The following is a 25,571-nucleotide window of genomic DNA, read 5'->3' as shown; positions in this document are numbered from 1 at the left end:
GATCTAAAAGCTAAAAGGAAAAAAAACATCAGGGTGCTAGTATTATAATAAACTCCAAAAACACTTTAATAAGAACATCAAAAAGACTAATTTCCAACATTCACTTAGGTTTTATTCTTTTTTTACAGCTTTTTTGTCTTCAGAGATATAAACATTTTACTTTTTTGTCGTGTTAAACTATGATACAGTGGGAGTAGAAATGAGCGACTAGATTCTGCTGCACAACAGCGAAGGAGCTCCCACAACAATGTTGACGAAACATTTCCCTCCCCTCGGGTCTCTTCTTCGGCAAGACATTTCAAGGGATAACGTGGGCAAATTATTCCATTTAATGCCTCCTGGATCCTATCCTCGGCGCTCGAACACAAAACAGAACATGAGCAGTCTCTCTATTATAAGTCTTTGTTTTTTTTGTTTCGTTTTTTGCAAGAATAATGCATGTAAAAGTATGTAGTGTCAAATATTCTTGCACTCCTGTGTTTTTTTTACAAAAAAAATGAGGAAGGAAGGATGGGGAGGAATCCAGTGAAGTTTGGCTGTGTTGTCGGGAGGCGAGGAGCGTGGAGGTGGAGCAGGACGAGGTGAGAGGAGGAGGAGGAGGAGGAGGTGGTGGTGGCGTCTCGGTAGATAAAGTAGAAATGGGGGCAAGAAAACAAAACAAAAAAAAAGGAAAACTGGAGCCATTAGCTTGCGCCTCCCTCTCGCGCAGCGTACAGCGAGCGTAAAGTCTGCACTACCTTGTTGCTCAGTTTGTGGTTGCTGGTCATGGCAATCTTCTTGTAGATGATATCAGACTCCTTAATAGTGTCCACCCAAGGCACCAGTTTGCGACCGTCCCGTTTCTTGGCCTCTGCCCAGGGACCCGAGTAGGAGCCGGCCATCCAGTGGATACTGTATCCGTTGGAGGTCTTCTGGATGACTCTGGCTATCTGCGGCCGGTCCTTGTATTTGGGGCAGCACAGGGCGATGACGTCCATGGAGTCCACGTGCTCGTTCATGCGGCCCGGGTCGGAGGAGTCACCTGACCGCTTGGACCTTCGAGAAGACTGAGGGACAAACGACGGCATTAGTGTTTAGATCCCAAGAGGATACTTTCAACAGAAAAAAAATAAGCATTGTTGGCAATCTTTTTTCAGTTTCAGTGTAAACAAGTAGTATCGTTGTGATGAGTATGCTTGAATCTTTAGCATTATTTACCGTATTTTCCGCACTATAAGGCGCACCGGAGTATAAGCCGCAGCAGCTAAATTGAATGATGTGTACATATACAGTATAAGCCACACTGGACTATAAGCCGCAGGTGTTTTAATGTTTAATTACCATTAGGGCTGGCCCGAATGCCATTTTTCAGGCTTCGAATACTCGTTCCAGAAAAAAACACCATCAAGAACAACATTAATAATCCCTATATACTCCATGGAACCGATTTTGACAGTATCTGCATATTTTGTTGAAGATTTAATAGCTTTTGAACGTTAATTAGTAGGCCTAAGCAGGTTGAAGTTCCTTAGCTTTTCCCTGTGAAAGCGAACAGCTGTTGTTCCTTTCTAAATCAGCTGTCCTCTGCCATCTCAGCCCTTACGGGAGCTTTACAATTCATCCTGGAACGTGCATCTTTTCAGGGAATTTGTACAATAAATCCATAACAAATGCAGAATATTGATTGTCTTATGTGTCCATATTATATCCATTATATTGTCTGGGTATTCCCAAGACGCTCAGGCTCTGCAGCAAGCCAGTCACAGTTGATTGGCGCGGCGCTGTACACCGAACGTAAACAAACAACTAAGCTAAGGTTTTAAGTATTACTTTTCCTCCCGAGATCCCGCTAATGTTGTGTTATAAAGTAAAGGGAAACAAGATATCTATTCTTACTCCACCTCTCTCGCTTCTCAGCTTGGAGTCGCTGACGCTTATAGTTTGCCTCCCTCGCTCTGGTAACGTCATGTACGTGAAAAAAAACATCGAAGCTCCGAATACTGATTTAAGCTTTGAATACTAATTTTCAGAGTTGCCGTTAGCTGTAAAAATCCATAGATTAGCCGCACTGTTATATAAACAGCTAGGCTTATAGTCCGAAAATTACGGTAGTCATTTAGCAGACGCTTTCATCCAAAGCGACATTCAGTGTTTATTTGACATACATTAGAGAGCAAGCAGTGGTGACGCATCTTGCTAAAGTGTGCATGTGTGCGTGCGTGCGTGCGTGCGTGTCTTCCCGTCGTACCCCAGGGGTTCTCTCATCTCCCTCGCTGTCGTCGTCGTCGGTCTCGGGGCCCGGCTGGTTCCGTGTGTTGGCGCCCGTTGCGGGGCCGGAGCCTCCCAGAAGGGCGTTTATGGCTTTGTTTCGGATGTTAGCGCTGGCCGAGGCTTCGCCCTCCTCGTCCTCCTCGTCGGGGTCGAGATGTTCCATCAGTACCTTGAACTGAGGAGGAAGGGTGTCACACACACACACGTATAACGTACCCAAGCAAATACCATATCGGGTCTTTTGATGATGACTAGCAGTATCTTATATCGGTAAACATAGTGGTGTTTTTGGGGTTCAAAACAGCAAACGTGTTTAAGAAAGTCATCCTTTAAGTCGATTTATTCCTTACAGAAAACAGCGTATGGACGGACGCATTGGTGAATCCCTTCTACTTACGTCTAGGTACTGCTTGACTATCCGTTTCTTGATGTCATTGGTGAGCGTGGCGTGGGCGATGTTGTTTGAGATGAAGTCGAGTGTCTGTCGCGGGTTAAAGTGAACCGTACTTTTTCTGTTCACCGCCTTGTCGTAAATCTTGGCGGACTCCGTTGGCGAGTACTTCTGAATTTTACTGTTGGATAAAAAAAATGTAATGCATGGTTATTTATACCCTTTTTCACAGAATAATTTAACCTGTGGCAACCATGAAGAACCTTACCTATCAGAAAATCCGTATTGGTTCTTGAGGTGCTGTTTGAGCACCAGCAATAGCAGGATCCCCTGCACGGCGTTGGCAAAGTCCATCAGCGCAGTGGGATTCTCCGGCAGCCGCCTCAACACCTTCTCCGCGTCCTCGATGTCCAGATCCTCCAGGTCCGACTCCGAGCTCTCGGATTCCGCGACAGGTTTTCTGGACTTCTTGGGCCGCCGTACCACCTCCTCCTCGTCGTCCTCGCTGTGGCCGCTCCGGGCCTCGTCACTCCCGGGAGAGTCGCAGTTCATCTTCTCTTCCTCCTCGCTGTCCGACACGGCCTTATGCTCCTTCTTCACCTTCTTCTCCTTCTTCTCCTTCTTCTCCTTCCGCCCAGGCTCCTTCAGCAAAAACTGTGGCCACGGAATACAAACAATCTGAATACTTCCCTTTTCCCCCTCTTCCTTACAGGGTCACTTGCAGGCAGGCTGCATGAACATCGGTCTCCAGAGCCCTCGAGTCTTACCTCTTTGAAGGTCTGCAGAAGGTTGCTTCCGGACACGGACAGAGTGATGTCTATGTGGTGCATGATGAAGAGGGGCTCCTCCTGGCTCTGGTAGGGGAAACAGGCCAGGTTGTCGGCGATGAAGAGAAGCATGTTGACGTCCATCTTCTGCAGGTGGGGCAAAGGGAAGAGTGACGGGTTCAGACTCAGAAGTTTACACATACTACGCTTTCCTTCCGAGCTGTTGTTGCAGGGTTAAGGTAAAGCGATGCTGGACTAAAAATAGAGAGCGATGAGCAAGGTAGGGCGCGTTTGACGTAAACGGGGCATCCGCAACGCCAGTGTTTAGAGACGAGAGCGCGGGGGGGGGGACTCACGGCACTGTCGTCGAAGAGGTTGAGGAGGGAGATGAGGAAGGCGCGGCGGTGCTGCCGGTTGCTCCGCACCATGCTGAAGAGATGGGCGCAGAGCGCAGAGTTGGTCTCGTCCTGCCGCCAGCCCCTGATCAGGGCACGGCGCGACGAGACGATGGCCTGCTGCACCTGGTACGACATCTTCATCCCCGCCACCGCCTTCATCTGAGCACCACAACACATGACACTTGTTCACAGGAGCATTCAGAAAAGAAGCACATTTCTGAGTTTTTTTTGTCACGTTTGATTGAGGCATAAAACTCAATGGGAGGCCCGACTTACATGGATGAACCCGGTGTACTTTTTATCGATCTCCACCAGCTGCTGGTCTGCTTTGTTCCTCATACTGGGCTCTGGGTCTGTTCCCATGGCAATGAGGTATGGAACGCACTGCAAACAACAACAAAATCATACATCTCAAAGGAAATATTGTGCAATGCATTAAATGATGGATTATGGTTTAAATACAAAGCAAGCTGTCCTCAGTGTGAAGTTCCAAACCATAACAAATTTCTTAGTATCTTGTTTACATTTCTAAATGCATCTCATTATGATATACCTCACTAACATTTAATACTGACACAAGCAATTATTCTACTGCGGGTTGCATATTGTATGTCAGGCTTTGAGACGCTGCAAACTTGCTCACCTGCACTGGGTGAATGAGGCCCTGGTTGAGGGTAAGAGCGATGACGTTGAGTGCGAAGTGCCGTACACTGGACTGGGTGTGGAAGAAGGCCTCTAGCACCTGCTTCAAGTAGAGCTGCATGATGGAGCTGCTCATACCCGAGGAGATGTCCCCCATCTCCTTCAGGTCCTCCTGCTTCGACAGCTTCTTCCCTGCACAAACACGAACAGACCAGATTTTTTAAATGGATGCTGTTAGCAAAGTGACGTACAATGCATTTTTTAAGATTGTCATTTAGGAACAGGAGAAGAATTGCTCATGGATGTCTAAAAGCCGACTGGACAGTGGGGTGGACAGAACCATTCTCGTGGGAGACAAACATCCGAACTGCTTGACTATCCTGTCACACGGCCTACAGAGAGAAGCTCAAGGCTGGCAAGAGTGAAACCTGAACAGGATCTATCCATGGCTCATCTTGTTCCTTTCATAGATGACACCATTTTTACATCCCATATAAAACCCAGGCATGGGATTCTAGTGAGCAAGAGCTCTTCTGGTAGGGGTCGGCCAGAGGGTGCTTTACTTACATTCCCGGTCAGCCTCCTGCATCCGTGAGTCCTCTTCCTGAAGGTAGGTCTGCAAGTTCTTCAGGATCTGGATCTTGAGGTTGATGGAGGAGGCGCTGTCGGCCAAAATGCCATTGTACAGGTTCTTCACGTCGGGCACAAACATCTGGCTGGGGTGCATGATCACAAGGAAGCCTAGGAATAGAGGGCATAGCAACTTAGCATCGTAAGCATTGGTAGGCAAGCATAAAAATCATCTGTATATTAAAATGAGCTAGCCCCAACAATATGACAACACCCTGTGGAGGGTTGGAACCATAATGCATCAGATTTAAGGAAAAATATACAGAACATAAGCTGTCTAGTGCTCTGTAAAATAGTTTACATTGTTTTGATTAATAGTGGGCACAGATGTCCAAATCCTTTATACATGATAATAATAATAATAATAATAATACATTTAATTTAGAGGCGCCTTTCAAAACACCCAAGGTCACCTTACAGAGCATATAGTCATCATACATTTTTTAAAAAACAAGACATTGTGGAAAAAATAAATAAATAAATAAATAAACATAAGCAATAAGAAATAAATAAAACAAAAACAAGACAAAACAAAACAAAAAAAAACATCCACAGTCCAGATATCATAGTGGACCTACCTAAACCAATGATGGCTTTGGTCTTGACCTCCTCATCCTCATGCTTGGTGAAGTACAGCAGAAGCTCAAGCACCTTCTCCTTGATCACAATCTGAAAACGAAACCCACAGGCTATTAGGAAACACAGTCACGCTACGGTCCCTTAAAATACTACATCGCTGATAGATAAGCAAACCAGATGAGGCGGGGAGTGTTGGGTACGTGAATGAAAGGCGTAGCAGACATGGAGGTGTGCTCACCTTGTTGGGGCCCTTGAACTCCTCCAGGTCAAAGTCAAAGTGTCGCCCGAGGGCGCCCACGGTGAAGAGCGAGCGCAGGAGGAAGGGCTTGTTGGCGGCCAGCGTGGTGGTGTTCGGGTCCTCAAGGTGCTGGACCTTCAACTTGTTCAGCGCACCTGCGGAGGAAACACGAGCACTTTCAATACCGCTTTCGTTCCTCGGGGTTTACGTCCAATGTTAGTCTGTTGGGGGAGGGGGGCCAACTCACCATAAAACCTGTTGAAGCAAGCCCAGACATACTTGTAGTTGTGTGTGACTCTGTTCACCACCGCTCCGAGGCAGCTCACACAGTGTTGCACCACCTGACGGGGGAGATAAGCCGATCATTACACAGATATATTCCTAAACAGACAAAGGGATATTGTCACATGCCAGCTGGAGTAGCAAACGACAGTGTGAGCCAGTGTGAGCCACCTACCGTCATGCCATACTTGATGATGAGCTTCATGAGGTCTTCTTCTATGGTGACCAAGAAGGTCTCACTGGGGTGCTCCATCAGAGGCACCACCAGCTCCAGAATCTTCGCCACGTTACAAATGACCATAAAGTCATTGGCAGTCTGTTGAGGGGGAAGTGTCAGCATTACATTATATACAGACCACTGAGCTCTGGCTTGAAACTTGAAGCAGTTTCAAGCAGTCACTCCATGTCATGTAGCGAAACATCTCCGGGGGGGTGACATCCACAACCGTGGGCTTGACACATTCATGAGTGCGGGAGCTTACGTTGCACTTGGTTGTCAGGTAGGGTTGCATGGTCATGGCGTGCTTGACCATGAGCTGGGCCCTGATCTTGCTGAACAGGTAGAGGGTGGTGATGCAAGCCACCTGCCGTGTCGAGTTCACCCCCTTGCTCTCAACAGGGGCATGCACAGCACCTGAATCAGAGAGCAAACCACCGTAGCGTTGGTACGATGCTAGACAACACATTGACATGTTATAATAATACAACACTCCCTTCTTTCTTGGCAGACAAAGGAACACACCTGCAAGGGACTCCTCGTATTTGAGGATGTGCTCCACCAGATTGTCCACGAGCTGAATGCAAGCCTTTTTGGCAGGTTTGTAAGTGGCGTCTTCTTCAGTTTTGAACAACTGAAGCGAGGGCAGAAATTGAGTTTAAATTACATAATTCTGCATTCTGCCCCTGATGAATTCAACACGTGCTTTCCACATGTGATTGTGGAACAAAACAGTCAAAGCTTACGTTTTGAAGCAGTTGCTCAAACCAGTCGTAGCCAGTGTCTTTGCATGCGTCCACCTGATAAAACACATCACACACACACAACAGTAAGAAAAACTGTACATACATCACATTAAGGCTTCAGACTACCAATACGGACGATACGACTGCAGTGTTTCCCGCAGACCAGGTAGCAATGTGTGGTGGTGGTGGGGGTGTGGGGGCGGGATCATTCGCGTAATCGAGCAATCGCACACAAAATACATTTCAAAGTGGACCGGCCCACCAGGAGACCTCCAGATCTCCAGCCTCTGCTGCAGACGAATTAAAACCGCCGGCAGAACGGCCTGGGGGTCTAACACCCAGTCATATATATATAAACTATAACCGCATTTCACATTAATCAGAATTACTACACGGGTCTTCTCAATGCCAGGGAACGCTCCTGTTCACTTGCATGGGCCCTTCACAACTTCCGGCGGTGAATTATATTTGATAATTCACCGTTGCTAAGTATAATCATGAGTATAATTGACCGCTGTCAAGGAAAACAATGGATTTTTTGCCTCAAATTACGTCTTCGGTATCACTCCGTAAGTACCGGTAACTTTTCAACCCCAGGGCTTCGGTTGCTAAGCGACGTCAACATCTTTGGAAGACTATTTCTCTGCTGATCAACACTACGAACGCTGGTAACAAATAAATTGTAAAAAGACACACCATGTGGAGTTTTATTTTTTCATTTTGGCCAATAGATATGTAATAGGCCCCTGTCGGGGCTTATTTCGACTAGCGTTTTATACATTATCCCTTACTAACCCGCTGCTTCGGGTTTGCCTCTGTAGGCGCGTTGAGAGGAGGAGTGGGCGAATCCGCTGTCAGTGCGTGTGCATGTATGATCCGCGGGTTTATCCGATAAGTGGTAGTGCACCCGTGCACCGATGTCATGTATGCGTGCTTGTCTTTATGTGCGTGTGTGAACGAGAATGACGGGGAGAAAGTGCCATGCGGAGATAAATGAACGGAACAATATTTATATTTCAAAATCGCCAAAAATAAAAAAAAATTGAATTTGTGGCGCTCGCTGTTGCCGCTCGCTGTTAATAGACCAATGTGTGGCTGTGCCACACAATGGTCTATGTATCGGAAACCCTGGACTGAGTTAATATAATAAAATGAAATGAATGAAAGATGAAGGTAGGACCCACCACATCGGTAATGTTGAGGATTTTCCTGGTCATGGCTTCCTTATCGTGGGCTGGGGTGGGCGTAAACCACAGCTTCTGGAATGTCTCGTTTACCAGTTTCTGTAAAACATTTGCATAACCACAATGTTAGCAATAACATTAGCGAAATTCGCTCTCTGTGAACACAGCCTTTTTCTACATTAGCATGTTGAGAGAGCACACATTGCGAAGAAAAAAAATGGCGTGTTCTTTATCGATGTTAAAAGAAACATGGCGCAGCATGTTCACAGCAGGTGAAAACCAAAGTGTTCAGAGAGGCCTCCTACCTTGATACCCTCCTCGTCGTTCACCCTGCGGATCATCCTTACACACATCTCAGTGACCTTGTTGAAGGTGGGCTGCTCCAGACAAATGTCCCTCAGAATCTTGATCACCCGCTTCCTGACACTGATACCAGTGTCCTGGAAAAAAGAAATGCAGGAATACTGTTGAAATTGAAATATTTGTAAGGCTGATATATTTTTCCACTGGCAGTTAAAATGAAAGAAATAACATTTTTGACCTGGCAACGTTTCAAAAACCAAATCTGAAAAATAAACCCAGTCTTATAACTACAACCCTCTCTTTGTTTACATAGCGGCAGCACAAAGTGCAGTGCCTGTGGTCTACCAATAGATGGCAGTAGAAGGCAAGTTTACCAAGCAGGGAGTGAACTTATGAACTCCTGTTTCCATGACAACAGCCACAACAATTTCTATTCACACTCGGGAGGCTGCCGAGCACAAAGAGGAGAGGCGCTGTGCATCGGGTGGCCCTTCAGATTAAAACGTATACACTCCATAGCCAGCGCTATAGAAATGGAAGACTCCCAGCTTGTGAAGGTATTCCACAGCAAATAGATTAAAAAACACCAACCTGTCCCCTCCAACCCCCACTCCAAAAAGTGTTCCACAAAAAAACAAATCTACCCCTCACAATACAATTTCGAAAAGCAAAAAAAATAGCAGTTTGTTAGCCCTAACCGAATTCCTCGCTGCAAGGTCGTTCAGAGGACATGTTTACTCCTTGCACTGTGTGTGTGTGCGCATCGGATTGCGTTTCGGTGAGTGCACACGAGCCAATTACCAGTATCCTCTCTATGAGCATGTCGTAGTACTGCTCAGTGAGCTGGGGCCTGCTGAGCACGAAGCGACCCAGCAGCTCCACGGCGGCCTCCCTCACGCTGGTGGAGTTGTCCATCAGCCGGCCATGGACGCCTCTCTGCATGTCCGACTGCAGAGGGGGGGGAGGAGAGAGGGACCCCGTCAAGGCTGCGCCACACAAGGATCCCGTGTTCAAGTACCTCGAGTGGCTCGGGGAATTATCGTCACGTTTACTTCAATACAATTTAACCGAGAAGCAGACTGGCGACCCGAACAAAATCCTTTGCCGCCAGAGCCACTGCCGACAAGGCAAGAATAAGATAAGAAAGGATCATTCTAGGAATAACACAGCACATTGTACAGCACAGAAGCCTAGTGTGAGTGACAGAGGAGACCAGATGATCGTCTGGCACGTACCCGGGCCAGTATACTGGGATCCACGGCCACCACCTCAGAGAGACACTTCATGGCTTTAGTCCTTACAGCGATGGCACTCTCCCCGAGGACTCGCAAGATCTAAAGCACAGGAACAACAGGCACCCGTGTCAACAGGGCGAAGTCACTCAAAGGATTTATGACAATGTGACGGTGTTGAAGGTCTTGGGGCGTTAAGTGTGGGTCCTTACCTGTGTTAAATAAATATCAAAGCTCTGGGAAAACGGCCTCATAGAGGCCAAATAACGCACAATCAGACAGGAGTCCTCATAGTCCACAGTGTCAGAGTTCATTCTGTGGAAAACAAGGTGGCATCAACAGGGGGGGAAACAAGTTACGAACGGCACAGGGAAGAAGATGAAACCACATCACATATGGGGAGACCCCTATTACCCCACCAGACGCTAATGTGTTGAGACAGATGAACGATACAGCATGTGGTCACGTTACAACGATTGCCCTTTGGTCCGTACTTGAGTGTGGCGAACTGCGCCGGCGAAGTCTTGATGATGTTGCGGAGGAACTTCTTGCGCTTTTCGGCGCGCTGCATGATCTCGCCGGTGGTCTCGACCTCCTTGGCGTGGTGCTTGTCGTCGGACGAGTCCTCGTCCTTGGGGTTCTGGTTCCGCATGGACTTCTCCGCCTCCGTGGTGGTGTCCCGGAACCACTGCGCGATGTAGAACTTTCGGGCAAACTGGGTAGTGAAGGAAAAAAGGGGGCGGTTTTGAGGAGCTTGTAGTGGATTTGTAAGATGTTCACTTCAAATAATATTGGCTACTTCAAGCACCTCTGCATTCAAAACATGCAAGGTGCCTCTGGGGGCCAGAGATATTGTGAAACTGAATTTTTAAGGCAATGTTACACGTCATTAAGCACTGCCATAGTATTGTAAGGTACCACACTTACAACCAAGGACGCGTCGGTTTCTGCATTTTCCTCCAAGTAGTCCAGTAATGCCTTCTGCAGCTGCTGGGTCTCATCATTACCTGGCGCCTGGAGACACAGAGGGAAGGAGAGAGAGAGATTCCATTAGCTGTTGGAGAGGAGCAGCAGATTGGCAGCTTCAGCTCAAGCACTCGGTAAGATATGAAAAAGGATACGAAATGGAGTTAAACTGCAACAGAGAAATAGAGAAACTTTATTAAAACTAAAAGTTCTGTTGAAAAGAATGATAAACAAGCAGTTCAAATAATATATATCTATATATATCTATCTATATATATATATATATGGATGTCTACATCTTGATATCCATCTCCCCCCCCCCCCCCCACCCCAAGCAGTCAGGCTCCTGGAGGAATCTACTACCCACAAACCAACCCCATGTACGATACAAGAGACTATTTAAATACATATTTACTGCAATTGCACAACTTTTTTTACATTACAAATCAACCATGGGTGGTACCACTACCACTTTACATTTCCGTTACTTTTTTTCCCCCACTTTTTTTAAACATCAATTAACTTTATATTATTTTGTTGATGCTATGTGTCTGTTGAGGTACCAAGCATAATTATTTTACTTGTGTACTTGTATAATAAGAATGTAATAAAAGTAATTCTGAATATATTTATTTATTTTATCTAGACACACACACACACACACACACACAAAAGATATGTCTGCATTAATCCATTCTTGACCAGATTCGCTTTGAAGCCAACTGATTAAAATCCAAAAACATATTTCACAGGGGTACTAAATGTTTCCAACCCCTTACTCCATCTCATTTAGGAAAGCCCTATCTCTACCTCTTGCAAGATGCGGTTGATTGACTTCTGGTCCATTTTGCTGGTGACGGCATCCTTCCTGAGGCGAGCAGCCACGGTCCCCAGGTAGTCCAGAGAGGCCACCCTCAGAGCCATCTCAGTCTGCTTGTTACTGAACTGGTGCACCTGAAACCAGAGAGAGCAGAGTCACACATCAACACCTGGAGTCACTCCATTACTGCACCCAAAGGCTGCGTACCTCACGGAATGTGCCCCAGCTTCTAATTAAGCACGTTGGCAAAGACTCCCAGGGAGGTTGGATTTATTGTTTTCTTCTTACTTTGAATTAACCTTTTACAAAATACAACTGTGTGTGCCTTCAATGAATCACAGCAAAGAAAAAAAATTCGGGACTCCATCAAGACCAATTGGACATCCACAGTTGGACAGAGTGCTAAGTTGGAACAGCCCATCAGGGCTCCATGTCCAGTAATAAAGTGGAAGCTCTGGGGCTGCCAGACGCACCAGGAGCCTGCCAAGCAGGCTGAGCAGCAGCTCCGCAGCGGGCCACTCCGGCTTGTTGACCGTAGACAGCAGGTCCTGGACAAAGTTCTCAAACAAGGGCCGGTAGTCCTCTTCACCCTGCTTACTGCCACACCTGGGGAGAGTGGGGACGCAACACGGTTTGAGATCAGTGACGGAGTGGGCAAATGTCAAAGAGGTAGGCACTACACATCAAGAGTTTGAAGAAGACATGCATTAGCAAATATTAAGTGGACCTCGTTAATCGTCAATAAAAGCAATGACCGAGCAAAAATGTTAAGGCACCGGCGGTTGCACGTCAAAAGCAGTAGCGCAACAACCCCTTTGTGCACCTTTTGAAGTGACATTGAGTAATTAGAATAACTGTCTTGAACAGAGATATTTCTGTCCGTCACTTAAAAAACAAACGGTTCAAAATAACCAATGTTATAGCCTTTGGCAAGGGAGTAGATCCTTGTCTTCCCTTAGAGGGTTTATATACCTAGAGGGCGTGACACCCTTTCAGACTGTAACTGTGACTAGGCTATACAAATAACATTGTCTGGAGTTCTCGCCTTGGGCTTGTGTGCGTCTTACTTTTTAAGGAAGACCGACAGGAAGTTCTGTGCTGTCCTCATGGCGCACTCATAGGAGTTGGTAATCAGCAGATCCTGGTCCATCTGCACACCAAAAACAGCCATGTTATGAACCCCCTTCAAAACGGGCCGCTTGCGTCAATAGCTTCTATTCAGTGAGTCGGCAGACGGCCTGAGTTCCTACCTTGCTGTCGTACTCGTCCAGGGCGTCCTTATCGTTGGGCAGGTGGACGACACACTGGATCAGCTGCAGCACCAAGGCGGTCACCATCTGGATGAAGAGAGGCTCTCCGTCCTTGTCCGAGCTGTTCAGTCTGGAGAGAGAAGCACACACACACACACGATGGTTTAAAAGTATGCAGGAATGTACTGTGGAGAAAAAGAGCAAGGGAGAGAAAGAGAGAGATTTGTCTTAAAGGTGGCATACTTTTTAAAGGTTACATACTTTTCTTCTAAGAAAACTGGTTATTTTAACTCCAAACTCCCTACCGGAAATTCCTCAGGGATCGTTTGCTTGTAGGCAGCCGGGCCAAAGAGGTGAAGATTTCTTCCAGGATCAGCTGCCGATGCTTCTCGTAGCGCGAGAACACCTGCAGACAACGAGCAGGGGATGAATACCAGATCCAGGCGAAGGGAGATGAACGTCCCCTTGGGAGGGGGGCCGGCCTTTAAGATTCACAAGAGTCAATGAGGAGACCGCTACTTACCGCCGTGACTAGCTTGATGGCGCACAGTTGCAGCTCGCTCACGTTCTCCACAAAGAATGGAGTGATCCCCATGGAAGAAACCTGAAAAAGTGAGTGCATATGGCACGTGAACATTATTAATTACGCATTAGACCTATGTAATGAGGCGGGTGAGTGGTCGGATTCTCACCTGGAGGATAGTGGTGTCTGTAAGGAGCTGGATCTCCAGCAGCTCCGATAGGTTTGTCACAATGTCACAGACCTTGTTGTACAGCATGATGATCACTCGCTGCTTGTGTGTGGAGCATTTAGCCCGTTTGGCCCTCGAGCTCAACAACCCTCCTGTAATAGGACAACAATTTGATGACATTCAATGATTACTTTAGTTTGTCCCCCGAATTAATCTCAAAATGGAAAGAAATGGCTTTATAGTTCTGGTTGCCAAGTCGTATGAGTCAATCTTAATTTAACACATGTTCCTCCGAAACATTCAAACCAGTTTTGTATGCATCCAATCCAGTACTCTTAAAAGGACAGAGAGGAGGTGCGTCTTACCTCCATGGGGGTCAACCCTATAGACGGGGTCGTACTGAGGATAGAGAGTGTTCTGCAGGTGGAACTTGGTGTACTGGAGCACGCGCTCGATGACGTCCTCGATGTATACCGCCTTGGGCATGTGCACGGAGGTCATGATGTGCAGGGCGGTGAGGCAGGCGTCTGCCGACTTGGTGACTCTCTCCATGATGAGGTCTCGCCACAGCCTCTCCTCGTCCTCGCCGTCGTGGTCCTGCAATGCACCCCTCGCATAATTACCGTCTCACAGCCTTTGGCAGAGGTCTGTCCCAGAGAGCAACGGTAACCATTTTTCGAGTCAAATACACGGGGGACAGCGCCCCCTCTGGTCACACACGGTTTGTTTTCAGTTTACTATGAGAACATGGTTCATTTCGACCGCCTACCGTGAGGAATGGTTAAACCGTTAGTTTACATAATCTATTACCCTATAACATTCTAGCAATTCAAAACGCATTTGTATTGATTCCTTGTAAAAACATTCACATAGATTTTGCCTTTATAAAAAAATGTATACATATATGTTTAATTATTTTTTTTAAATTAACATCTAATAAAATAGTTTTCAAAATTTGGAACAGGAGATGAAGCTTACATGGTTCATCAGTGTGGTGAGCCTGGAGCCATCCTGAATGTTTTTCTCTAGGATGTTAAGCAGCTTCACCAGTTTATCAGAAGGGATCTGGATAAACAAAAGACAGACAACGCATTTAGTCTCACGGTTGGCAGTTATGGTGTATATTTACCGGCCATTAGAACAAAGCTCTGGCTTGCTTCGCCCAAAATGAAGGAAAAAAATTAACTGGTTTATGAGTATTGATTTTGTGGATATTGAGTGGAGGAGTACCCTGCTGGAGATGCCCATAGCCTTGATCTTTGCTGACTCACTGCCCAACTCGTTCAGCTGGTGTTTACCCAGCAACATCTCCTGCGGAATCTCATCATCATCTGCCCAAATGACATAGAAAAAAGCACAGCTTTTTAGATTTATCCCACAGGATGTAGATCCTTTAATTACAGTAAATAAAAGAAAATCTTGAGAGAAGAGACTACGGATCAAAAAGACCCAAAGCACGTAGCCATCTTTACCTATATTCGTGAAGTCTGCGTCCTCCAAGTTCTCCATGATGTTGTCGATGCTGTTCAGGAATCTCTTGAACGTCGACGAGTCCATCAGCTCCTCGTGGGTCAGCTTAGGCTCGTATGCTTTCCTCTTCTTCTGTTTCTCCTTCATCTTCATCTTTCGCGCAACTGAAGATCACAGATTAACACAGTGAATCATTTTCATCCAATTCAAGTCACGTCAACTGTTTGTTATAAGCCAGAGCATAAGATGCAAAGCTCAACAAAGAAGTGGTCAAGTTAAAAAAGAAGCGGGTTTAAATATTCTCCATGTTAACTGCACATCCAGTGTACCTATCTCCAATGCGACCTTCATCTAATCATTAACTTTCAAGGTCCAGATTGGTCCTCGTAAAATTGCGTCCGTTAACGACCAAACGGTAGAGACTAAACCGGCGCTGGACGCAGGACAGGACGCAGACCCCACCTTCACTGATGCTGGGCGGTGGGGACTCGTCCTCCTCAGAGTCCCGGTACCGGCTGCCCGAGCCCCGCCGGCCACTGCCCTCGCGGTGGCCCCCGCTGCTCCGCCGGTGCTCCCCTGACCCCCGCCGCTCCCGCTCTTCCTGCTCACACGGCTTGTCCACGCGTTCCACTTTGTCCCGTTTCTGGCGCTTCCTCGCGGCTGTGGGGGACCACGGAGTGCATTGTTAAAACCCACTGTGTGATCGACGGTTTGTTTAACTGGTGCGCGGGCGTGCCGGTCGTCCACGGAGCCCCGGGTGCTTACATTCTCCGTTGGCGTCGGCGTTGTCGTCGTCCGAGTCCACCTCGGCGTACTTTGGCCGCTCGTTGACGGTGCTTCGCTTCCTCTTGTTCACCTTCACGCGCTCGCACAGTGGCATGGTGGACTCGATCTCGGCCAGCAGCTCTGGAGGCAGCTCCTTCAGCACCGTGGGGTCCATGCTGCCACCTGACACAGCGGAGCAACAGGACTTCATGAGTCTCCATGCTCACGGTCAAGCCATTCAGAAGCAATTGGTACTTTATCAACTCCGCTTAAGGATTTGAGAGTCACAGCCGAAAGTACAGGCCAATAAGAGAAGGAAAGAAAAGATAAGATATATATCTTTTTACATATTATTGGTAAAAATAAAAAAGTATTAAAAGTAATCTGTAAAATAAAGCAAATTAAATAAAAGTAAAAGACTAAATGGAAGGTTGAGACGGCAAGTAAAGAAATAAACGGCGTCACACTCACTTTTCCCAGACTTGCTTGAAGAGTGCCTGTTCTTTCCAGACTTGCTGTGTCGGATGATCCTCTGGACCTGGTCGATGGAGAGCTTCTTCAGCACCACTACAGGCTTTGGCCTCTTTGCAAAGTCCTCCACCAGGCCCAGTCTCTCGAGCTTCACCTTGGGCTGCGTCCAGCCGTGCGGTTCTACCGCAGGCGTCGACACGTTGCCGTCTTTGTCGCGTTTCACCTGAAAGGGGGTGGTGTAAGATCAAAAAACACGGTTGGAGATATAACTTAGGGGCTCGTATGGCTCGTAAGGTTCTTAGTATTATTCAGGCAGGGCAAATTAAAAGGCAAATTTCCAAAAAACTGAACCGATGAGCAAATAAATTCTAAAGCAGTATGCGATTAACTGTCTCAAATCCAACCAAAATAATGGGGTTAGTGTCCAACGAATTGTGGTTATAGTGAGGACTAATTATCTAAAAATATTCAACCCAAATACCATGAAACCCAGTACCAAAAAAGCAAAACAATGAACAATAATTATAATTTAAAGATGATGCTCATCATGAGTCGGCCAAAATACATTTACCAAATGAAGAAAGTAAACCGTTTCTTAAATAATATCCCAGGGATAACCAAAAGGCTTAGAGATGATGATGACATAAAAATGAAAACGGAAGAGAGCGAACAGTGGTGTGATCGTGTTTGTAAAATTGCAGGCAGTTTAATGGTCGATATTCGGTTTTGGATTTGGCTCAGATCACCTTAGGGATCTGGAAGTTCTTCAGCGAGCCACTCTGCCCTCCCAGCAGGTGAACAGGGAAGGAGTCTGGAATCTTGGAACTAGAGGAAGAAGATTTGGACCCTTCTTGACGGCCGCTGCTCCGACCAGGCTCTCCGGCGGAACTGGACCTGAACCCGGATCTATCTCCGCGGTCGCTTCGTTCGGGGCGATCGCTACGGTCGGGGCGTTCACCGCGGTCACCGCGATCCGCACGGTCAGCACGGTGGCGTGCCTCAGGTGACCGCCTGTCGCGGGCCTCTCCACCGGCCTCGGGTCGATGCCTTCTGTCCCGCTCCGACTCTCGGTCCCTGTCGCGCTCTCTGTCCCGGCCATGTTCCCCGCGGTTCGATGACTTTGTCGACTCGCTGCGTCGCTCCGAGTTGGGCTTTCCGTCGTGGCGGTGCTTCGACGACTCCCTGCCCTCTCTCCTGCCTTCGTGCTTGTCCACCCGGTTCTTGATCACCTCGGGTCTCCCGTCCGGCTTCAACCGCAAGACCGTGTCGGAGCCTTCCGCCGCGGCCGGGCCGCTAGCTGGCTCCTCGGGCCAACGTTGGGCCTCGAGGGCCGGAATAGGTGCAGCGAGACACGGGTCTAGTTGGCCGTCTGCTCTGCCTGCCTGCTGGAGGTCGATGCTCACCATAAGGGGAGGGCGGCTTGCTCCGTTCCCAGCAGCAGTAGCTTCTTGTGGGGTCAGTTTGCCAGCGTTGCCGCCTCCTGCCGAGCCACTGCCTGGGGCTCCTGTGGGCCCCCCAGGCCCCCCTGCACCAGGCACCAGGGGGAAAGAGTCCTGCTTTCTCTTCTTCAACGGCTTGTCTGGAGAGAGAGAGAACAAAGAGTGAATTCAAAGCTGAGGAAAGCCCCTACATTTTGACACTGGCATCTGAAGAAATTACTAACAAAATAATGGGTGATTTCCAGAATGAACGACGAGACGCCGAGATGCATTGAATTTGGATCAGGAAACATCAGTGTTATGTATTACTCACCTTTGTCTTGCACCTCCTTTGAACATTTCTCGCTGGCAGCCTCCCTCTCTATCCTCTCGATCTCAGCCAAAGCATCCAATTCTGCCTCGTCATAAGGGGAAGAAGGCGGCTGAAGGCCGCTGGAGCCTCCCGTCTGCTGTTGGCGTGCCCCTAGGTTTTGTTGAAGCACAGGCACCTGCTGGAAGCCCAGCTCAGTATCCATGTTTTCAGAATTCTGGTCCATGCCTGGCATAGCGTCACCTTAATGAAAAAAATGCAATTTTGTTTATTGTGGCATAAAGCAGTATTCATTCTGTTCTGACCACTAGAGGGCCAAAGGACAACTAGGAAGAACTACACATTTTTTCAAGCAGGAAATTGTGGCACACTGACATCTTTGGGTCACTAGTGATTTCATAAGAGGATTTGTGGAAGTTACTTTTTTATTAGTCAAGCAACCTGAAAATAAATTAATGAAAGAAAAGTCAAGCAAGCAAGAGCAAGATTCCTTGGATTTGTTTCTCTACAGGAAGAGTGAGCTAAAGTTTTCCAACAGCTGGTTGGCAGTTCGATTTTGGCTAAACTTTTGACTTTGCCTATACACTGGTGCAAAAATGACCAGTTCCATCACATCATACAAAGCACTTTTAGAACTTGTGAATCTACAAGACTGAAATTAGTCAGGAAAGGATACTACAAACTATGAACAATTTTGATAATAGTGGAACCCCAGGAAAAGCCGGAAATAATCACAGGTGGAATCAAATCATTAAACGGATGCCAGAAAATATACATCATAGCGATCACTTACTTGGGGGGTCCGACTCGTTGGACTTGACCCTGGACAGTTTGAGCGTGAGCTTAGTGGAGTCCTTGTTCGGAGAACTGACTATGTCATACATATCCTTCTCCTCTTTGACAGCAGGGCCCTTTTTCCTCTGTTGCGCCTGTTGCTTCTGGTCTGGCCCGCCCTCCCTCGGAGAAACTGCGTAAGGAGGGGGTGACTGCAAGATCAGGGGAGGCCGGGAACCCGCTGAGAAGCAGTGAAGAGGACAGACCATTTGTTTCACAAATGTGAAAGGGAAATTTAGAATGGCGATATGACATGCAGTGAAATCAGATGACAGAAATCAGCATGCAAAAAGTAGCGATAACCTTGAGAACCCACATAAAAAACAAAAATTGAGGAGTTGTGTGTGTGCGCCCTAGCTTAAGTTTTCTTACGTTTCGGTGTCCCTTCACTTCCCGCTGGAGAGCAGCCAGATTGGGGAGACCTCAGCGGGAAGGCGTTTCTCATGGATGCGTCCCCCTCCTGGACACAAACCAACAAGATCACACAAGAGGTAAGCAAATGGATTGCATAGTTCCTTCGCCAAGCACCGCTGATTTTAGTACGTTCTTTACGATAAACAAATTTTGAATTAAAACACATTGCAATTTTTCCATTTACAAATTTGGCACTTGATATTTAATGATTTAATTAAGCATTTATTTACCTCATTCCCGAGTCGGTGCACAATGTTCAGGTAGTCGTCAGTGCCATGCCGGTCGGGGTGGTGGTTGGTAGCGTTTGCCATCTGACCAGATACTTTTCCCTCATGCAGGTTCCTTATGCCCCCAGAAACCATGGGGCTAGCCACAGATACTGTCACAGAAAATAATTAAACGTTGGTTAAAAAAGAATGCCGGTGCCAGACAGCACAGAGTTGTTCTCTCTGTCAGGAGTTAATGAGCTTAAAGACTGAGATTAAAGCCTTCAAGCCCTTAACCAAATATATATTGAAAAACGTATATTGTACATTTTCTTTTTGATGTAATATATGCATGACATTTAAATCAGAAATCCTATATTTAGACCATCCTGATATGGCATAACAGTGTATATTGGCCTCACCTTGCTGTATCTGTTGGTGCTGGCTGTAGCTTGGGGGCTGTTGAGGGTGAGGGTACTGCTGCATGTAGCCAGGTGCAGGGCTCTGAGGAGTGTAGGGGCTGGGCACGGGGCTGTTCTGACCCATGTACCTGCTACTGGAACCAGTCTGGGGCGACACGAAGCGGCTGCAAACCAAGGGAAGAAATAAGTTAATTGAACAGTTTTTGGTGAGTTAACATGAAAAAATAATTGGATTATGCAGAAGAAGTAATTAAATATGTGATTCAAAACCATGTTATTTAATCTTGACTCACCTTGATGGGTTGGGAGAAATGGCAGCCTGCTGAAAGTTTCCCGACTGTGCTGGACTATGCATGGAATTCTGGGGGAGTTTGTACTGCGGTACCATTTGCTGCTGCTGCATGACGTCTGCTTGGGGAAAGAAAAACAACGCAAATTTTCAACCTGTTGCATTAAGAGAAAGGGGGGGGGGGGGGGGGAGAGCATGCGTGAGTGTGTGTATCCCTCCATACTTTTCTCCCTGAAGATGCCGGGGTTCCTGGCCAGCATGGTCTGCAGCAGCAGCGGGGCATCTCCTTCCGGCTCATCGCTGCCCAGGTTGTCCTTTAGCTCTCTGAGAATAAGAAAAAGGCAATTTTAGAACAGCAGCCTATTAGGGCCTGGTGGAAGACTGGTGATGCACAATGAGCATGACCAGAGGACATGCAGGCAGTTTGGCAGGAAGGTGGCAGACGGGTAGCCCATGCAATCATTTCATTTGGGTACTATTTCACTATTGAATGGGTGTATTACAGGTCGGCGACAGCCACATTTACCATATATTTTTATTCAGTGTACTTGATGTAAGGATACTGTCAGGATATAGTGAGAATTTTGACAATATGACCAATGTTATTTACAAATAAATTGCCTACCCTAGCTTTAAAATATCAAAAGCCTTTATGAAAAATGCTAAGTTTAGTTTTACATTTGTATTAAAAATATTTAGAAAATAAAAATAATAAAATGTGCATCAGTAACATAAAATAACATTACAACATCCTTTAGCAGCATCGCCTGCAGCTTAATGTACTTCACTAGTGAATCAGCCACGAGTAGGCCGCCCTGGACCCACAACAAACCGGATGGGCTTGGAGAGGTTCCCAGAAAGTGAGCCGCCTACAACCCATGTTTTATAGCTCTACGCAACCAAATACAACACAAACAAAAACAACTACAAAGAAACACTCACGCCATAAAACAGGATTTTGACTTGGGCTGGGATAAACTTTTGTGTGCACCATAATCCTACGATTTAGTTTTTCAAAAACAAAATCGACAATTCCTGCTTTCATACATCCCCTTTCTTTTCTTAACTAGCATGCCGTTTAAAGTGATAGATCCGGTAATACCGATGGGACAAAGGTAACACTGACATTGAGGTGGATTAAGCGCTAAACCTGATAATGCATCATGATTGAACTCACATGTGTTCTGTGGAAACCTGGTTAAGGCCATGGGCTAGCTGGGACACTAGGTTCTCATCGCGACATGCTAGCAGACAGGTGACGTCCTCTGCAATCCTCCCATTGTAGAGCAGGCTCTTAGTGGTGGTAGCTGGGAGTGGCGAGGGCAGGGGCAGCTGGTTCAACACTGGACATGAAGAGAAAGGGGGCGGATGATCAAAGGGGATTCAGGTGGACGTCGGCAAAGTTTGACATGTACAACTCTGTATACAAAGTGAAAAGATGATACTTGGGAGGGGGGGGGGACTGAACTTACAGTCTGTGAGGCTAGCGATCCCAGCGAGAGTGGTGATGGGAACATGAGGCATATCCCCATTCATGCTGAAGGTGGGGGTGGGGAGTGTGCCGATACACAGGTAGTTCAGGGGGGTCAATGGGCGACACACCCGTCCTCACATCTCCTAACACCTGGCAAAAGAGGAAAGCATGGGTCAGCATGAGGCTGAGCAGAGTACGGCAGGCGACCGAAGCACCAGGGGGGAAGGAATCCCCGTGAAGGTGACAGTGTGGAGACACGGGAACAGATGGAACCAATATACAAACACTATCCTGTTGTTTATGTATATGGTTGTAAAATCAGACATCAATCCACATTCTGATACATACAAGTTATTTGATTTGTGTCCATTTTTACGTTTTTTCTTCTTCCTTGGCAGCCATCATTGCCATTGTTTTGCACTAGTATTGATAAACAGACAATACATTGTTATTAGCCTGAATGAATATTAGCTAAACTTCTATTTTCTAGAATATGAAAATCCAATTTGATTGATAAACTACTGCCAAGTTGACATGAACAAGTTATGGCAATAAACTTAACAATGCAAATATTCCATATTCATTTAATCTCTATTTCAAGACGTAGACAGTTTTTCTGTCCCCCGTTAAATGCCCACTATGTAGGTTGGTATAATAGAAATGTTTGACTTTTGCCTTGTCCTAAGCTGATCTCGAAAGAGATCTGGGCTACTGGATGAGGTAAAATGATATGTAAACTAAAGGAAAAATAATGAAGAGCACCAGCCCCTTCATCTCTCCCTCTCCACTGAGTATCCCAGACCATCTCCGTTTAAAAACAGACACCGCTCGTGGGAAAAGGGCACAGCCCTGGAGATTTATAAACAGTGCTCCTTTAACATGGAGGACCAGAATAGTCATAACTACAGATTCTTCTAACGGAAAACGGTTAGTACCTTTTCATTTTTATACAGAACATGTGTTCTTCATGTCTGCAATTAGTTGGCCTAGTAGGTAGTGGCCCCCTACTTTACCGCCTATATCAAGTGGTGGCAAATCATCTTTACATTTAATAAATGTCTCCCTAAATAGGCTACTGCTGTCAAATTAGCATTGAAATGAGCTAATATCCTATTGCATTCGCAATGTCATTTATATTATTGCCACTTCTTCTTACAAGCCCATGACCCCTCGTCAGAAATTATTAGGAAGAGGTTACAGAAAGCTTGCACAAAAGTGAGATTCTGTATCGGTCTTATCTCATGAGAGGGATCTCAATTTCTACCAATATAATAGGAGCAGTAGTGACTTCATTTTGCACAAAAGGATGACATTTGAGAGATCCTATAAGAAAACAAACAATTGTTTACGTATTATGCGCTCCAGTGAACCTGTACCAAATGTAAATGGCTAACTGAACATTAGCTTCTGAACCAAAAATGTATACCTTTTTGAAGAACTGTGTTCAGTCTCCTTTGGACCCACTGACATTTCAGAGAAAAGTCCTTTCCTTATTTCTGTTGGAAAAAAAATAAGGACATTTGTATATCCCCTTACAACACGGTGAAACTCTTTCTGAAGCACCATCTCTGAACTCCTCATTCCAAAACAACATTGTATAATGGACACTGTCACACATGCACATATATATAGATGTATAGAAACACAATTGTATAGATGTATCCCATCTATTTAATAGATTGGTCCATAAGTATTGCAAATGCATCAAACAGTTGCGGCCAATAGCCGACACCAATTCAGTAACCGTTTACTACATGTATGCAAAGGAAGTCCATGGATGAGTAATGTAAACAATAATATAAACACCAGTCGTACTCTGTCTCCGTTCCCTCTCTTCTATGCAGGGACTTGGCTGACAGCTGTGAGACTGACAGGCAGGAGGCAGCACAAAAGAACAGATGCACCGTGATGGTGGCGGCCGTAATGGGGGGGCTGCATCCTCCAGTGGCTAACAGTTACCGTATTCAGTTAGCATTGGGGCCAACGTCCCCGCAGGAAGAAACCAAACGGGACGTGTTGTTGTTGCTGTAAGATGCAATACCGTTGACGAGTTGTATTGCTACCGGTAAGGCGTTACACTGATTGCAGTAGCATTGCATATCAAAACCTGGCCGTGTTCAGCCAGCAGCAGGTCAAAACACCCCAACACCATTCACAACTAACGCAAGTTAACAGCATTCCAGAATGGCACCCCCTACCATCCGAGAGTCAATTCCAAATAGCGATAGCGAACATATCTGCTGTTAGATGGACCATTCACAAACAGCAACACAGCAATCGAAAATTCGAATCCTTATTTTTCAACTTAACCCATCAACTACTACGGAGCAAACTGCCTGACTAGCTCCCCAGCTAATACGGGAGCTAATGTTTTCAGCTAAACTCACTAACGAAGCTAACAGACTAACGTTTTTCCAACAACAATAGTCGAGGTTTAATTGCTAACTAGACACGCTAACTAGACTGCAATTGATCTTAGTTAATAACAATATTCCACCAATGCAGACTACCTGCAAGTAAAATGGAGAATTTGCACAATAAACCAGGGTGATTTACACTAGCTCAGCGTACGTGAAATCGATAAAAAAAAGGCTAACAGCTACGGTGTCTGCCGATGAGATGGGGGTAACGACCATAGATTGTAATTCAGTAGCAACGGCCCAATCGCCGGGCTCGACACATGACATCCAGTGGCAACGGCCCAATCCCCGGGCTCGACACATGACATCCAGTGGCAACGGCCCAATCCCCGGGCTCGACAGATGACATCCAGTTGAGGCCGTGCCGTGGAAGCTAACGAAGTAGCCAACGGAAGCTAACGAAGTAGCCGAGCAGCTAGCTAGGTGTGTTTTTGCTCTGTTACATCTCAGGAAACGAATACGACGCCAAAGCAAGTATGCATCGAAACATTTGTTTAGGATTGATTAAAAAAAAAACGAAATTTGGAAGTTTACTCCATCAAAGTGGGTAGCCGTATATGTTTACCTTCGGATGTTGCGTTGAAAGGGAGGGGAATAATGTTTTAGCTTGGTTTGTGTCCGTGTCCGTGTCTCTAGCTCCCCCTTTCTTCTCTCTCGCAGCTCCTCTCGACTGGCTCGCCAGCTAGCTGCTCAGCTAGCCCGCTAGCTATCAACAATAATCCGGGTCGGACCGATTCGTTCTTCATTCGTCAACCAGCGGGGAATGTTTAAACTTTAATGTATGGGAAAACATTCGTTCTTCGGTCTTTAAGTCGGTCTGTGCCGACATCAATACAGAATGGAGCTAATTTCGACAATAAATGAGAAATTTGACGATTGTTGCGATGATCGAGAGTCTCTCCTCTCGTAGAACAAAATGCCGACCGGAAGTTCTGTCGTCGGACTGACCAAAGATCTCAGGAGTGACTCCCTCCATCGGCGCCAAACGAAATGCCATGTGATGTGTCGCGTAACAACCGCTAGAGGGTAGCGTTGAACAAGTTTCTGCAAATATTTCCCCATAAGAGGATGCTTTTGACGGACTTGATGATAATCATGGCGTGTGGTGCTTTTGGTCAATAAATTCAAAGACAACAAACCAAGTAGTTGGAACCCATGAACAAACAGCATTTACGTTGGAATAGCATTTTATGTGTTATTAAGTGGAGATCTTTGATTTGCATGTTCTTTTATTTTAAGATAAACTACTTTTATTTACTGAGAAACTAGGCCTGCTGCCACTGATTTCATTCACCGTTAGTGGTTTTCAAAATTGTCAAAACATTTGGGTTTGTTAAGGAGTCAATGCCCCTAAAGATGTATTGTATCTGTTTCTGCCAGTTCATTATTCATTTTCTATATTTTCACAGTTCTATATTTATCTTTAAACAAGGGTGGAAGGTGCAAGGAAGTACATACATGTTACACATA

The 25,571-nt window shown here is 46.3% G+C and overlaps 1 protein-coding gene across 4 annotated transcripts; it reads right to left on the bottom strand.

Moving 5' to 3' along the window:
* Positions 1-87: 87 nt before the first annotated feature.
* On the bottom strand, positions 88-25,059 carry nipbla (NIPBL cohesin loading factor a). 4 transcript variants are annotated; one of them, XM_056593392.1, is made up of 49 exons: positions 23,497-25,059; positions 23,108-23,177; positions 21,680-21,831; positions 21,385-21,550; positions 20,431-20,531; positions 20,212-20,329; positions 19,919-20,082; positions 19,521-19,669; positions 19,249-19,336; positions 18,836-19,057; positions 18,046-18,285; positions 17,040-17,872; positions 16,294-16,516; positions 15,823-16,005; positions 15,520-15,717; positions 15,060-15,221; positions 14,818-14,918; positions 14,566-14,652; positions 13,953-14,184; positions 13,588-13,739; positions 13,419-13,499; positions 13,201-13,301; positions 12,896-13,025; positions 12,713-12,795; positions 12,119-12,251; positions 11,636-11,779; positions 10,787-10,873; positions 10,354-10,574; positions 10,072-10,174; positions 9,863-9,961; positions 9,429-9,575; positions 8,630-8,764; positions 8,325-8,423; positions 7,141-7,194; positions 6,920-7,028; positions 6,660-6,811; positions 6,353-6,493; positions 6,143-6,236; positions 5,896-6,050; positions 5,657-5,747; positions 5,016-5,189; positions 4,450-4,640; positions 4,083-4,190; positions 3,765-3,965; positions 3,409-3,555; positions 2,910-3,295; positions 2,648-2,822; positions 2,228-2,425; positions 88-1,046 (listed from the first exon to the last, which is right to left on the bottom strand). In XM_056593392.1, exons 3-49 carry the CDS (start codon positions 21,741-21,743, stop codon positions 684-686), a joined length of 7,785 nt encoding a protein of 2,594 aa, XP_056449367.1. In that variant the 5' UTR covers positions 21,744-21,831; positions 23,108-23,177; positions 23,497-25,059; the 3' UTR covers positions 88-683. The 4 variants fall into 4 exon arrangements, with proteins under 4 accessions (XP_056449367.1, XP_056449366.1, XP_056449368.1 ...); XM_056593391.1 differs by having other exon boundaries at positions 24,667-25,059; XM_056593393.1 differs by having other exon boundaries at positions 20,212-20,326; positions 24,667-25,059.
* Between the last annotated feature and the right edge of the window lie 512 nt (positions 25,060-25,571).

This window comes from Gadus chalcogrammus, chromosome 6 (genome assembly GCF_026213295.1).
Source record: "Gadus chalcogrammus isolate NIFS_2021 chromosome 6, NIFS_Gcha_1.0, whole genome shotgun sequence".
NCBI classification, from domain to species: Eukaryota; Metazoa; Chordata; class Actinopteri; order Gadiformes; family Gadidae; genus Gadus; species Gadus chalcogrammus.
Note: the sequence above shows the minus strand (reverse complement) of the source record. Positions and strands in the feature narration are given on the sequence as shown.

Coding starts and splice junctions, on each gene's coding strand:
- nipbla (XM_056593392.1), bottom strand. CDS start 21,743: ATGAATGGGGATATGCCTCATGTTCCCATCACCACTCTCGCTGGGATC. Junction 16,006..16,293: donor TTCAAGCAAGTCTGGGAAAA/GTGAGTGTGACG, acceptor CCGCTGTGTCAG/GTGGCAGCATGGACCCCACG. Junction 1,047..2,227: donor GAGATGAGAGAACCCCTGGG/GTACGACGGGAA, acceptor TTTGTCCCTCAG/TCTTCTCGAAGGTCCAAGCG.